The 16,670-nt window shown below is 29.7% G+C and overlaps 1 protein-coding gene across 1 annotated transcript in view; it reads right to left on the minus strand.

Moving 5' to 3' along the window:
- Positions 1 to 9,421: 9,421 nt before the first annotated feature.
- Positions 9,422 to 16,670, minus strand: part of LOC129217231 (heme-binding protein 1-like) — a 35,708-nt gene continuing 28,459 nt past the window's right edge. Inside the window, exon 5 of the mRNA XM_054851505.1 lies at positions 9,422 to 15,058. Within this exon, the coding sequence (XP_054707480.1) occupies positions 14,851 to 15,058 (208 nt within the window). The 3' untranslated portion in view covers positions 9,422 to 14,850. The remainder of the gene's footprint in view (positions 15,059 to 16,670) is intronic.

Here is a 16,670-nt window from a genome sequence, read left to right on the forward strand (position 1 = left end):
ATATGGTAAACAACAACGTTTTGACGCGCAAAATTTGCAAATTACTGCATACACATGTTTCGAGGTTTTAGGGAACCTATTTTTCAATGCAAATAGGAATGCTTTTATATGAAAAGACACCCTGTAAAAAGACTGGATACTTTTTCATCCAGAAGCTCACTATTTACATTGAAAAAGAGGCTCCCTGAAACCTCGGAACACGTGCTAATTTTATGTGTCGAAACATTGCTGTTCACCATATACTTTATTTTTTGTTTTCATTTCTTTATGAACAATGACGAGTGAACATGGCAGGTTAAAAAATAATTGTGCTCCATTTTTGAATGTCATCTGTTTTACTGCCATGGGCAGGTAAACGGCGGCAGTATCTGGAGAAATGAGTTTTCAAGATATTTGAAGAAAAGCTTTTTAGATTCAATACTAACAATAGAGTAATGTTGGAACTATACGTTTTTTTCCAGCAGAAACCAAATAAGCAAGTAGTGCAAAAAAGCTAACGTCCAATAGATGACAAAAAAGCAAAAATAAATAAACAAATAAATAAATAATGAAAAATTTGCAGTTACTGCCCTTTAGCTGACCATGGCAGTTTAGTGGTCGGAATGCAAACAAATTTGGTATTTGAACTCATTTCAGCACGTCAGTGTACGACGACCTTAAACGTAATTTTTGAGTACTTTAAGAAGATGTGTCTTTCTTCCATACTCTATATCGAACAGCGCTGAAATGCATATCTGGCTAAAAATAGAAATATGACTACCGGCATTATTTTCAACTAGCATTGAAACAAAATGCGGAGGAAAAAATCCAATTATTTGCCGAAGATTAAAGTCAAAACATTTTTGATTTCTAACAATTATGAAAATATTTGCGAAACATTTTGAGGCAAGAAAATTTGTTGATACATATTGTATAATGTTTCTAAAAATGTAACTATTCTCAAGCGAAAATACAATAGACATTGCGAAGTGTTGCCATGGTGTCAGACATTTAACTCAAAAAGAAAAATTAATGAATCCTCTTTCATTTCTTCTTTTGTCTAAAGAGTGAATGTTATGGGAAAAAATGAATTGTATTTTTAGCACGTTTCAAAAGTAATTACGTAAGAAAATCCAGTTCCAATTTGTGCTCCAGTTTAAAACGGCTCAATTAACTATTCATATTACAAAGAAAATATACTTAGATATTCTTGAAAATAATACTGAAAATACAAGCAATTTTCAGAAATTTATACTCATGTTGTAATAATGTGTTGCAAGTTAAAAATTGATTTTGTCATTATAAAATCATAAATTTTTTTTTCTTAACATTTTAAATATAAAATGAGCCCTAATAATTTTCGGTGAAGTATTTATTTGTTTAATATTGAACTTATTTCTATTTTGAATTTTTTATGTAATTAGATAAGTGCATGCGGGGCAGAGTAGATAGGGCAAAGTGAAAAAGTTCATTTCATTAACTTATTCAATAATTTAATAAATAACTTGCTTATTCATTAATTAATTTACACGCTTTCATTTAATACTTCACTTATTTATTTCTTTTTTTTTTTCATTCGTTCAATTTTTTCCTTATGCATCTCATATTTTATTTATTCATTTATTGATTCTCTTACATTAATCAGTTAACCAATTTATTTATTCACTTATTGTTTCATTATCTATTCATTTATTCATTCTTTTGTGTAATTCATTTGATCAAAAATGTTTTTTTTTTAAAGGGAGCTTGTCGTAATCACACACGTTAGAAGTGAAACTTTTGTGTTGAAGGAAAACGTTTTAATTAATAGTTAATTAAATTAACTAACATTTAAATTTATTTTAGTCATCAATCACTTTTGAAAAGCATAGATTGTGTTTATCATTCATTTATTTACATAAAACTATACACAAATGTGACACTGCGCATCATCTTCTTCATTCTTAAGCAGAGAAATTATCCGTTTATGATAACTACTAGTGGTACCCGCACGGCTTTCCCGTAGTTGAAAATTAAAAGGTCATTCGGTTCGCCTGTATATTTACGAATAATGGATGACGAATTTCTCGCCAATTGGTTATGTTCATTTGCTCTCCCATTCCAGGTCATGATAATTTCGTAATTTACTCGTCCAACTTATGATAATTTTGCTCCGGAAAATGTTCTTAAAATTGAAATAGAAGAAAAACAAAATCGAATTTTCGAAAAATCGCTTCGAGGTGCACCCCCCCCCCATGCTACAAACTAACTTTGTGCCAAATTTCGTGAAAATCGGTCGAAGGGTCTAGGTGCTATGCGCGTCACAGAGATCCAGACATCCTACAGACATCCAGACAGAGAGCCTTTGAACTTTATTATTAGTGAAGAAAACAAATACTGACAACTATCGATTCTAAGTTTTCTTGAAACCGCGAGAAAACTGCATCAGTTGTTGGTTCATGACGTGCAGTTTTTTTACATTCTAAACAATCACCGTTCTCTCACTCCACGCTCTTTTTCTTTTTGTGCTGACTTATGGATGTTCAGAACAAAAATGTATATTTTAATGAAGAAAATAAATTATAAACAACGAGAACACAAAAAAATACTTGAAATGCATCGTTATACACATTTGTTTCAACGGATGCTCTGTAGATAACCAACAGCTGTACTCAGTGATTGACACGCCGCCTGAACGCAGTACAGCCTACCACAGACAACGAGGAAGAAAGAAAGTGTGAAGAGCGCATGTCGCGCTCCTCTCCGATTCCCGAAGGGTAACGAGACATTGCTCCCACTCTACCCGACAGAGTTTATCTCCACCACTTTTCGTCACACAAAAAAAGTAGCGGATCAGGATTAGCATAAGAAGTTCCACTTCAATAATCAAATAAAAAATATTTCATCAGAAAATTATTTTATTTTTCACTTGCCAAGCGAAAAAAAAAAATATCCACTTATACGTAAAGAGGTACAAATTTACTGCAAAAAATTAAAAATAACGTTTCAATGCAAGTTTTATTATAAAATACATTATGCTTTCTTTATGCATCCTAATTTTTAAAAGAAACTGCATTTCGAAAAAGGCAAGTTATCTTAACTATTTCATTTTGCCCCACATTCCCTATATGCATAGATATTAAACTTTTGCAGAAGCGGTATATGAAATATTTCGTTTAATAATTATATCTTCGACAGAACTTGTATAAAAAAAAAATTGATAAACTGTTTTCTTAGATTTGCCATGAAAATCAAGTTTTAGTGCCGTTTTTGCAAATAAAGACGTTGTTCAAATATGTTTCAATGGTGGCAGGGAAAAGTTTTTAAATTTGTGTTTAAAAACAATAATTGAAAAAAAAAACTGTTCTTTTTTTTTTTTTTTTACATTTAACATTTTTCGTAACTATTAAACTAAGCGTTTTTTTTTTTTTTTAATTTTCTTTGTTGATGTAACTTATACTAAAATCTAAAATTAAGAATTTCTGCTGTTGATAAGCCAATTTCCCATTTTTATGTTCATTAACTTAATGTTTTAAACGTAATCTTATAGCAAAATAACCTAATGTTGTTGTTGTTGTCTTGTGCCAGCTAGGCTGGCAATATGGAGTGCGCTGCTTCACTTTTCCAACTGTAACCTAATTTGGTGTGAAGTCCAACTTCTCCACAGTACAGACATGCCATAAGGACCCGTTTAAAGGGTAGGCAACCATTCACAGCATATCAACACATTCACACAAAGAAAGGACAAGGACATAAGAGAGAAAGTACATCCAGGTCCGAGCCGGGATTCGAACCCGGGACCTCCCCATCGAAAATAACCTAATAAATGCATAAAAAAGAATACTTCAAACCTAATTTATATGACGCTCAGATGCAAAATTTGTTCTCATAAAATGAAGAAAAATGAAAGCGACCGGTCGCCTTGTCTAGTGGTCAGATAAATCTGACTGCGATGGGAAGGTCCCGGGTTCGAATCCCAGCTAAAGCATGGATGTACTTTATCTCTCTTGTCCTTTCTTTGTGTGAATGTGTTGTTATGCTGTGAATGGTTGCCTACCCTACAAACGGGTCCTTATGGCATGCGTTTACTGTAGAATTCGGACTTCACACCAAATTACGGTACACTTGGAAAAGTGAAGCAGCGCACCCCAAGTTGCCAGCCAAGCTGGCACACGACAACAGCAACAAGAAAGAGATACATTTATGCGCTCGTACTAATTAAACAATAACCTTCAATCGTACAACTTTCATGAACATAACATCCAAATGCTCTTTTGTTCAGCAAATTTCACCTCTTTTCTATTACTATTTCCGACATAATAGAATTATTTTACAAAACTTTGACGTCCTTTAAAGAAAAAGTGTCATTACAAAAACCAAACCTCCAGTGTTGAGTAAAATAATACGAACTGTATACACCTAACAACGCCTTATTAATCAATGTCATTGGTACAATGGAAGAAAAGTCATTTAGCCATTCCCACATCTATTAAAAGCAGCATTAAGCCTCGTACTATTTCTGACTTGAAATCAATCATGTGTGTATCTGGGTTTTATTTATTTATTTATATTTTTTTGAAGACAAGTTTCATCACGTAATTAATACAGGTCAACAAGAAATTTAGGATACAAGGTTTCAAGTTTTGTTGAATTAACATTTTATAACAATTAGTTGTGTTTTAAGATTTGTGCTGTTTGTTGTCTTTTCAAGATCAATTTCAGTTTTATGAAAACATTGAAAGTAGTTTTTTTAAAAAATATAGCCCTACAAGTACGGGCATAACCACTGATTACATGAACAACGGTACTTTTAGAAAAGTGAGTGGTAGTTAAAATACTATATATATCAGCTACAATCGAGTCTGCTTATTTAAATAGCTAATTTGCCACGATAAACTATAAAAATAAGAGGAATACCCGAGATTACAATGACAAATCACAATGGTTTGGTACATTGAAAATCAATTAGGTTGAAGGGGATATTCTTTTAACCAATATTTCAATAGTCCCGAACTTAAACTTTTCGAAGGGCTGAATTTCTCAATTTGCCGAATGGAACTCCAAGTTTTGCCAAGTGATGATAATTTCGCCGAATACAACTCGAAACTTTGCCGAATGATGATAATTTTGACGAATCATCAGCCAAAGTTAGCCGAATAAGGAAACTTTTTGGAAGGTCACAGTAACTTCACGTCGGTGCGCCCCTGTTTGCTGGGTGTTTTACATCATTACGACAGATTTATCGAGACTGGCCGAGCAATAATGCACTTACCCTGTATGGGGAAAAAGCAACGTGACAACGTGTGGGGAGGCATGTTTCCCTCGGACCATTTTGCCCTAAATACATTCAGTTGAAAATTTAATTATTCCGTTGGGTGAGCTAACATAGCAATTGCTATTCTTGTAGTCATTGATTTTAAAACGCTGGATGAGAAATTTGAAGCAAGTATTATTTAAAAAAAAAAGTTTAAAAAACTAAAAAAAAAATAAATAAATAAATAAAAACACGCTTTTGTAAAATGAACTAAAAAGTAAAAAATAAACTTTGGATGACAGTAATTGACCAAACAACTTAATGTAACAAAAAAAAAACCGTGGGGTGCTGTCGATTTACATTTTGGCATGGACAACAAATCGAAGAAATTCAAGACAACTGATAAGAAGCCCCCCACGCTTTTTGTATTACATTAAAATTAAGTGTTTGGTCAATTACTATCATCCAAAGTTTTTTTTTTATTTTTTTAGTTCATTTTTCTACAAAAGCGTGTTTTTTTTTTTTTTTTAGTTTTTTAAACTATTGTTTTATTTTTCTTTTTTTCTGTTTAGTTTAACTTGTTTACGAAAAAATATTCATTTCAACATAAATCAAAATCTTTTATATTCAAGAAATCCCCCCCCCCCACCCACACACACACAGAAACGACTAAAGGTCTTGGGCAGCATTCGAAATGCGGTCTCTCGAACTCCAAAAAGAATAACTATAACCCTTAACGTGTAATAGCCGAGCTCTAAAAACATTCAACTGCGCTGATATATTGCCTGTCGAGTAATTGTCTAATCCAGCTAATCCATCTCAGTCATCGATATATGTGTGCGAAAATCATATTTACATTACTTTGAAAATTTGAGATACATTTTAATAGACGTATTGTTCAACAATGGCCTGATCAGTAATGAATTGCCTATTGAAGGCTCACCTAAATTTTGGCATTAAATTAGTTAAAAACAATAATAACTCATGTTCTAATTATTTTAGAGCAATGAAACAAATTTTGTCTGATGCAGAAAAATCAAAGGCTTTTATAGATATTTTTTAATAATTTTTGCGGCATTTTTAAATATTTTTTAAAAATTGTTCTTCTTCACATTGTTGGAATTAAGGCCAAAATATTGATTTTAATTGGAATAAACTAACAATTAATAGTTGATTAACTAATTGGATTATAGAATATTGCATTGTCATCGGGTCTGAGGTCGCGTGCTAAATTTCAAAAGAATCCGATCGCAGGAAGTGGGCGAAATTTGAGTCGCAAGATTCCGTTACAAGATACATACATACATACATACAGGTGAAGCTAATAAAAGCGTGTTGAAAACGTTACAATATAGTCAAAAGTAAACTCCTGCAGCTCATTTCTTTCATTTTTCTGCAGAGCAAAGTCAAAAACGTCCTCTTGAATATCAGTATACTTTGTTTAACACATTGGGTACTAATGAGGGATAAGTAAGTCCTCTCTTCATATTAATTTTCAATAGAAGACATTTTGCATGAAATCATACAGTGTTGCACTTAGGGTCACGTAGTTGCTTTGCATCTAGGTCCAGATCCTTATGTTATTAATAGAAAATCTCCCGTTAAGGTATGACAGGTGAAAATTACTTCTACATTTGAACTAAGCAATTGCTCATTTGATGATATTTTGGTAGTTGAAATTTTAACCCTTACTCCGGTGGATGAACCTTAAACTCCAGTAGATAGCGTTCATTATTGACCACTTTTTCGTTTCTTCATTCTCTTAAAATGATAGTTTAACCAGAAAAAAGTTAAATTACCGTATCCAGTTCAGCATTGTCAAAATAAAACATTTTTCGGCATGTCAAACTTTGCCAGAAAATATCGTCAAATTATCATGCCGTGGCACGAGTTTCATTGTTGGTGATGTCAGGAGCGTTACTCGATCAGTGAATTCGCTATTATATATATATATATATATATATATATATATATATATATATATATATATATATATATATATATATAGGAGGATGAGGATTTTAATGAAAAAGATTTTGGAAGTTAGTAGAATGATGATGTTTACTCTTGAGGTTTAGAACCAGTTGTTTAATAATAATGAATAATTTATGCAAATACATAAAATTTCAACTAACAACTTATTGCCTTAAAATAATGGAAGCTTAAACAGTAACTTAAATGAAAAACCAATGCTATGTGCTGATATTGTTACTTAGATAAAATTCACGTGTAGTTGTTTCCCATTCATTATGGTTTCAAAACTTTGGATAATGGTCCTAGAGGTACAGTGTCTTAAGCCAAAGGCCATTTGCAATTTTATTATACAGAAATGAATATTTTCAGAATTCATAACCTAAATGGAGTGATTGATAGTATAACAATGCGCAACAAATGAGTTTCACACTAATAAATAAGTCGGTCAATCCACTTTTGTGCAATAAAAAAAAGCACCCCTAGATACACAAGTTCCCTCTAAATTTGGAACTTCAGATTTCAACAATTTCTTTAACAAAGAAAATAAACATACTTTTTCCAAGAAAAAAAGTAGCTTAAAAATAATGAAATTCATCATGCAATGCACAGTTCATAGTTTTTTGAAGTAACATTTTAATTTTTTAATTTTTATGGAGGATATTCATCTATGTATGACAAGGGGGGCCCATCTCTCCAAGAGCAATGGTGTATCTCTTCAAATGCTTCGCCACCTGAATCTAAACCTTTCCCATATGAAGTATAATTACAACAGTGTCAAAGTTACTGAATCAGGGCTTACAGAGTAATTGACCTTTTTCTGAAAATTGTTGACTTTTAGACTGTATCATTAAGCAACTTGATTCGATTCCCTGGGTAACAATGAAGTACCTTTGTGCTGAAAATATAATACAAATTTAAATACTACAAATTCGCAGGGTACTGCAGACATGTGTTTTAGTTTTGCAAGGAACCTCTTTCTCAATGCAAAGAAGCGATCTAATGGATGAAAAAAGCAGTGTGTCAAAGTTACTTGCCTACGTCTTGGAGTAATTTACCTTTAATTTCGATTTTTTTTTAAATTAATCGCCTTTGAGACTGTTTAATTGAAAATGTTGATCAAGTCACATAGCTTTCAATAATAAAAGCTTAAAACAATAATTTTTATACTTACAATATGTTTTTTCAGAATAATATATTATATAGAGCACAATATAAGTAATTTAAGAAGGTGCAATGAAGTTTTCCCACTTTTTATTTGCTTTAGTGTGTGAATTAACTTGCAAAATTACTCAATTTCAAAGACCTGTATCTTTTTTGCAAAGCAAATACACAAAACAATATATATAACATGCATAATACTTGAATGGAATATTCAATTGGCCAAGCTGGAAATTGTATTTTTAATTCCATCCCCTTTTGGTTTACAGGGGTTTAAAAATGTCATTTTTCAGATTTTTGAGCGGCTGTAATCTATAAAGGGTAAATAAACACACAGCAACAGTTACATATTCTTATTAGTGTGGTTCCAGTGATTAGTTTTTGTTATATTTCATTTTGTGTTTCCGTCCACAATGCGAGTTATCCCCCTTTGAAATGAGTACAAATTTTACATTTGACCTTGAACTTGAACCTATTGCCATTATTTTAATTATTAAGTTAAAGCCACATAACTCAGCATGTAAGACTATCATCTTATGTACTTTAACATCAAAGCATAAAATTAACTGCCATAAATGTAATTCAAATAGATTTTGGCGAAAATGCAAAGGTCTAAAAAAAGTTCCATTTTTTACTACAAAAACCACTTTTGATAACCTCTAAAAAAATCAAAGGTCCAGTTTAGAGAAAAAATAAAAGTGGTTTTAAACATCTTTCATATGCAGATTTTTGGGTTATGAGTTTCAAAAAAATTTAAAATGGTCGAGCACACTCATCCGTCGAACCTGTATGGTTGACCTTTTTTATTTGAATTGGCCCAGAGCCGGTTTCTGGTCGCCACATTTGTATTGGTCTCCAGAGCCTGTTTCTGGTCGTCACATTTGTATTTGTATTGGCTCAGATCCTGTTTCCTGTCGTCACATTTGTATTTGTATCGGCTTAGAGCCTGTTGCTGGTCCTCCCATTTGTATTTGTATTTAATATGCCATAAAATAAAAATTATAGATGATTGCCTCTAGCCCAAATTAACTGAAAATGTGTACAGAAGTGTAAAACATAAATAAAACACAAGTATGAAACATTCAAACTTTCAATTTAATTGCAATCCATAGAGTTTGATACATATTTTTCACACCTTGCACAAAAAAATTAATATGAGACTAATATGGATTTTGATCAAAAAGACACAATGTACGTCCCACAAGAATTTGATGTGAGACATTTAAAGTTTATAGTATGAATGAAATTTGAGTATATACATCAGAAATAGATGCATTCGGCAAACAAAACTTCACAATTTGTTAGTAATTTTATTACTTGTAAGTATATAATAAAATATCACAGGTCAAGTAATTGCAACCTACATTCATGAATTGAAGTTTACAGAAATATCAAGTATCTTATGCCATTCAGCAATCAAACATTAATTATATACATAAATAAATACAAAGAGCATAGAAATAAAAATATCTATCAAAATTTTAAACTTATGCCATAAAAATAAGGCAATACATACAAAAAGGAACTGATTTTCAAAGATTTCAAATAGTTTTGCACATGACGAAAGTAATTTCAATGATTTAAATATTATGCACATAAATTAGATGCAAAAATAATGTAAAATATACCCAAGAACCTTGAGGAGCTGAACATCACTTTTCTTTCATGAAACATTTATACTAATATTTTTAACTATTATAGTTTGATATTTATCCTTTTAGCCTGATAATTGAATTTCATAGTGACAAATTAAGAAGGAAGATTACATCTTTTTATATTACCCAAGAAAGAAACATATATTTCCTCTCAGTTTCTTTTTAAAATTAAATCAATAGTAAAGCTAATAAAGGGACAATGTAATCCTACTGCATTGGTGTTTTCATTCAATGAATAAGTAATGAAATAAATATGCATAACTAAAAATACTTAAAATATATTTAAACAGTTCCGTTAACATTTAACTAAAGAAACTCAAAGGTACGAAAAACATACGTACTCGTTCATGTGACTACTAAAAAAACTAATGTAAACATTTTGTTTCAACAGTTCTGTCCTCACGGAAAAAAAAGGAGAATCTATAAATTATTTCATTGCTCTAAGTGTTAGATTAAAAACATCTTTTTGCTAAAAGAAAAACAGTAAATTTGCTTTATACAAATTTAGTGATTAGTATGATTTAAAAAAAGTAACTTTTATCACTATTATTATTTTACATCAGGAAGGAACAAAAATTAGTAACTATTTTGCTTCCTTTTTTTTTATTTTAAAAGCTATTGATAATAGCTTCTATTCTGATTTCCTCATGGTATAATGACTTTTGCAGAAAAGTAGAGCCTCTATCTAACATGTTGGACAAAATTTATATTTGCTAGAATATTAGATTCAAGTCAATGACTCAGAAAGTGCTTTTAGAAACCTAAACATTTTTTAACATTTAACATTTTCTTTGAATCATGAGTGAAAATTACGGAATATTAAAAAAAAAAAACACTTCAGCATCATTTCCAGGTCTCAGGATATACAATACCAAATATTCTGAAACTAAGGGCACATATTCATGAATGCATTGATCACTGCTTTAACTACAAATACAAATATTAAGAAAGATGATTTACATGTTTTCACTTATATTAACTAAGAAAAAATCATAAAACTTCCCCCGAAATCGAGGAATGACGGTCATTAAATATTGCATAGTTCAGACATACAACTTTTATAAAATTAATCCAAACAGCAAGATACTTGAATATCAACAATAAAATACTTTCATTTATAACAATTGAATTAAACTTCATGAGGCATTGATTAGCCATGACTAGACATTTGTAATTAAAAACAATTAAAAACAAGTTACACAAAGCTTGTATGAAAAGTTTCAATATTTTGTGTATCAGGCACTGAAAATATCATTAAAAAATTTTTGCAGTTTAATTCAAGAACTTTCAATTTATTATCTTTGTAAACACAGAATAATAATTAAAATAATTACATAAATAGATTGATTTTAAAAAAATAAAGAACAAAAACAAAACTTTAAATGTGCATAGAATACTAGAAATAAATGTGCCTTAAAATAGAAAGAATGAAAAGGGCATTCTTAAAACTAAGTGAATGAACAAAAATAAGGAATGAGGTAGAAAAAGAAGGTGAAAGAAATTGTAATACATACATTTTTAGTACTATTCACATTAACTTGAAAACTTAATCAGGCACTTTCTAAGAACATATTTTAAAACATTAACTATGCGTTGTCTTAATTGTGCTAAATTCATTGCCATGAGAAAGTTAAACATATTTTACATGAGGAGGAAAACATTCAATAATTACATCATCAAGCAGAAAAGAAGAGGTTATAAAGGCAGTACTTCGCTAAAATTAGTTGGCTATATCGATTAGTCTTCATGCTTTATTTTGTGTTAATGTGACATTATTATTATAAGTACTCTAACTGCTTACTGTAATCATTAGTATTTTAAAATATGGATTAAATGAAACAAATAATTAACATTGAAACTCTTGGCATCTGACAACTGGGACTAAATGTTTAAGTATCAGAAAATATGCAAATAAATAGCCCTATAATGAATGTACTTCCTAAAAATTTTTAACCTTGGAGGAGAAATGCATGCCGAAAATTTAAGTACCACTGTTCAAAACAATACTGAAGTGCTACAGGAAAATTACTCCTTCTGAGTAGCTTTTTAAGTCATAAATTTTGGTTTGAAGTACAGTTTTGAAAAAAGTACATTACAAAGCGAACATTTGCGATGCTTTTGCTTCTATAAAAATACATTACAATCTAATGCTAACAAATAATAAAGGCTTGAAATACTTTCAAAAGGAAGCATATTTCATTTATAGGCACAATGTTTCTTAAAATGTTTTATCATCATGTTTATAGTAATAGTTAAACTGACCAAAATGGTATTGTTTATATGAAGACCTAATCTAGCCATGAAAATTTAGTAAAATACTGCACCTTGAGACAAGATTAAGCACTTTTAATACAAATTACATTCACCACAAAAGCAATTTTGTGGGAAAGAAAAAAAAATCCAAAATGCCATTTTACACCAGTTAACTTGTTTTAGCAAACAATACTGTACTTACAAGTTTCCATGAAACAAAAACAAATATCCAAAGATTTTTAAGATTCATAAATCTTATAAATATCTGTATATTCTAACACTGAAGAAACACTTAAGATGGCAGTGTAACATGATAAACCTACATTAAAGCTTTTCCAAACACTTTTAAGTAACTACCATTTACATGATATAACACACATCTATATAATGTAGAACTTGTCAACAGTTTCATGTGATTCATTAAAGCCCAAAATATAAGTGCGTGTTTAGAAGATGAAAATTTGCTTTTGACAAGGCAAGTACAAAAATAATATGAAAAATTAAATTAAGGATGCTACTTTAAAATGTATATACTATACATCTTTAACATTTAAATTAACATGAAAAGTAAACATATTTTTTTAAGATCACATTTCAACTTGCTTTTAAGTGTCAATTTGGTTTTAGTTATACAGTACTTAAGACATAAAATTTTGACACTGATTTGCAGCTTTTGAATTACAATTAAAATTTTTTAATTGAAAATTTGAAAGGCCAAATTGACTTTCATGTAGATTTTAAAGTATTGATTTTAAAAATTTAGTACTTTTCTCTAAAAATTACTTTTATCATCAGCAGTAGACAATATTTTGCTACAGGCATAAAAATATGCTTTTTTTTATACAAAAGTTTATTTTCTAATCACATTTAAAAGTTCAAGGACTTTTTGTGCTCTAACTTCTTGATTCAAGACTACAAAAGATGTTCATGCAAATGCAAATTTATGTCTTGCAGTCAAATTAACAGAGGGAAAATAAAATATAGGCATGATTCTACTAAAACATACGCTTTTTCTGGTACCATAGCAAAAATCTTTTGGAATTTATAAAATGTAGCATATCACACAATAGCTTCAATAGAATACTACAGAATACAACCTTGTTAGCTTCATTTTATTGGAATAAGAATGTTGCCAACAAAGAATTCATAACTTAAAACTTAAAAGTACACACATGAAAATTGTTTTTTCTTAACCAATTAGAAATAAGCAAGTAAACATTCACTGAAAATATAAAATCTCAATATAATAAAAATAATTACAAAAATATCAAAATATTTTTGGAATACCAACAGAAAATTAAAATAGAAACATGTCAGAAAGTAGGAATATTTAATATAATCTAATATAAAATGAATGGAATGTTTGATTTACTGACCTATTTTTTACTCTACGTAACTTCAATGCTAATTTACCCCTAATAAAGTTCCAGATCATTTTCTGTACTGTGTGAGATCAAATAAAATGATTTCAAGAGTAGAACTTAGGTTTAAAATTTAAAAAAAAAAGCATTTTTAATGAAGAAAATTTATACAAATACACCAAATATTTGAATTTCTACATTCTAGTACAATATGAGTAAAAGTAAAAACAGGGATCAATCACATAACACACATTCTAGACATAGAAAAATATTAGCAATTTTCTAAAATGCATAGCAATTAAGTATGTACTAAAAAATGATATTTTAAAAGTGATATTAAAATATACAAGAATTAAAAGAAAAATATAAAAACTGTACCAGAAACAAAACTTACAAATTGATAAAATACTAAGCACAATTAAACTAAACAAAAAAATGTTGCATTTTTCAAAAAACACATTTTATGTACATTTTATACACAATAATAATACAAACAATTGTGTAAGTGTGAGCACTGATTTAAATCACAACACTATGTTATTCTAAAAAAACAAAAACAAAAAAAAATCTTCATAAAATCTGCAAATTAGTCTGTGCATTTTTAGAAAACTTCTAACTGTATTATTATAAGTTTCGCTGATCTAAGGAAACATGTTATATAGAGTAGTAATCAAGAATATCAAGTATTCGTAGATTATATTGCACAAATACTAACATCAACACTCATCACAGCAATCTAACTATTAGAAATATCTCAAGGATTCAAACAAAAATGACACATTTTTTTTCAGCCTCAATTTCAGCTCAGTTGATATGCTAACTATCAAAAACAAAATGAAAATGTATTCTACAAAATCAATTTTTAAGTACACTTAAGTATAGTATTTTTAAAAAGCTTTAAGATAGATTTTTATGCAATATGATACATTGAAATCTATGTAATTAGATCCATTTTCGACAGCTCACCATTTTATGGAGATACATAATTTAAAAATATGTATAAGTGACCAAAAGTAAAAAAGAAATATTTGGCATATTTATAAAATTTTGTTTTCCATAAAACATGCAGAAAATCTTGTTTAAGTAAATATCATTTTCAACTTTTAATTCTTCAAAACACATGTGCGGCATATGACATACATGCAACAATGTTAACATCTAGTTTCACATTGTTTTTGCATGAATCAAATACGATTGCTCTTTCTCTAGAATATAGCAACACATACTTTAGAATGATCTACTCTGTAGGGGTTTGTGGATCGACAATAGATGATGATTTCTTAACAATCCACACTTCATTTCTTCTGTTGAATGGTTTGAAAGGGGGATCATACCCAGCACGGTGATACTCAGACAGATCAATATCATCTGGATTTTCTAATTTTGATTTTAAATATTCAAATTCTCTTTTCCAGTCAGCATCTTTTGCCATGCCACCAAAAGTCCTATAAAAAAAGTGTTACATTGAGAATAAACTTTTGAGTATTATTAAACCTTGAACAGGGTTCATACTCATATTTAAAAGTGAAAATAGAAGACTTTTTAAGGATTCTCAAAAAATTTTAAGGTTTCATCGGAAATGATTAAATAACTTTAGGTATGTTATTACGAAATTTTAAGTAGGTTAGTGTACAAAAGACAAATAAAAACTATGAAAGCTTTTTACATAACTTGCCCAGACACATTTGAACAGAGCCGTTGAACAGGTCTGAAATATAAGGGGTTGTACAAAATTGATGGCCCTTAATTCTTGCAAACATATCTCAAATACAGGAGAAAATAATAAGTTTCAGTTTTTTGGTTTAAGAAAAAGTCACTACTAGGTCTAAGTTTTGACAATATGAACCTAATCCTGAGTATAACATTCAATCCATGCTGTGGCACGGGAGTGAGGGGGTCTTGAAGCTCCCACCGAAAAAATTTCAAATTTGTATTAAAAATGCATTTTAGCTTAATATTTTTCAAAAATTTGCAATTTCACTTTGGGTGACACCCGGGGCGGACCGCTTCATTTCATCATGAAATTCCAAAAAAATTTACAGGCTACGAAGCCTAAACCATTCGAGATTCACCATAAATATTTTGAGTGTTTTTTTAAATACATAAAAAAAGCAACCATACCAAGTTTCAATACAATCCGAGACTGGGAGTTGGACCGCATGTTTTTGATCGACTTTTGCATTTTTTCTAAAATAAATTTATGAAGTAAAAATATCATAGAAAAAATGAATAAAATAAGCAGGTTTTGAGTAGCAGATGGTAAAAAAAAAACTTCCAAAATAAAAAAAAATGATTGAAATATTTGCAGGATGCAAAAAGATTCAAATCTCAAACAAGGCATGCAATTTTCGGCAAAACACGTGTTTGACGTCGTTGGCATGTTTTCCAAACAAGGCTAAAAAGAAATCTTTTAAATTCTCAGCACAACTATTTCCATCCAGATACAGCTTGTTAAAAATGAAACTTAATTATTTATAAAACTACTAAAAATAATAAGAACAAACAAAAAGAAACATCTCAATGGAACTCTTATTTTTTTACCATTAACCCTTAACTTATTTAGTATTAGGAAAATAATTTAGATAAGTATGGCCAGCTTAATAATTTGTTGAAAGGGTCCATGAAACATAAAAGTATCAGAATTTTAAGTTAATAGTGCTTTCTTAAATTTATAACATATAGGTATATACAGAAGTATAAATTCCTGAAGTTTGATTCCTTCAAAAATAAAGTTTCTTTTCAAAAAAAAAAAAAAAAAACTCTACAAATAAAAGCAAAATATTTTTATGTTTCATTCTGTAGACAGCATTATTAAAAGTACCCAATACTACATAAAAATATAGAGGTTTTTATAATAATCTCTAAACGTATCAAATATAATTTTTAAGAAATGATGCATGAAATATGTTGTTTTGAAGCAGCATTATATAAAGAATAAAAAAAAAACAATTTACTGTCGGAAAAAAAAAATCCCAACACCAAGAAAGACCTGTGCTAGATAAACGAAATTTGGTGGGCATGTTTATACATCTGAATCAATTAAAATGTCCTGCTTCG

Source organism: Uloborus diversus, chromosome 2 (genome assembly GCF_026930045.1).
Source record: "Uloborus diversus isolate 005 chromosome 2, Udiv.v.3.1, whole genome shotgun sequence".
Taxonomy (NCBI): Eukaryota; Metazoa; Arthropoda; class Arachnida; order Araneae; family Uloboridae; genus Uloborus; species Uloborus diversus.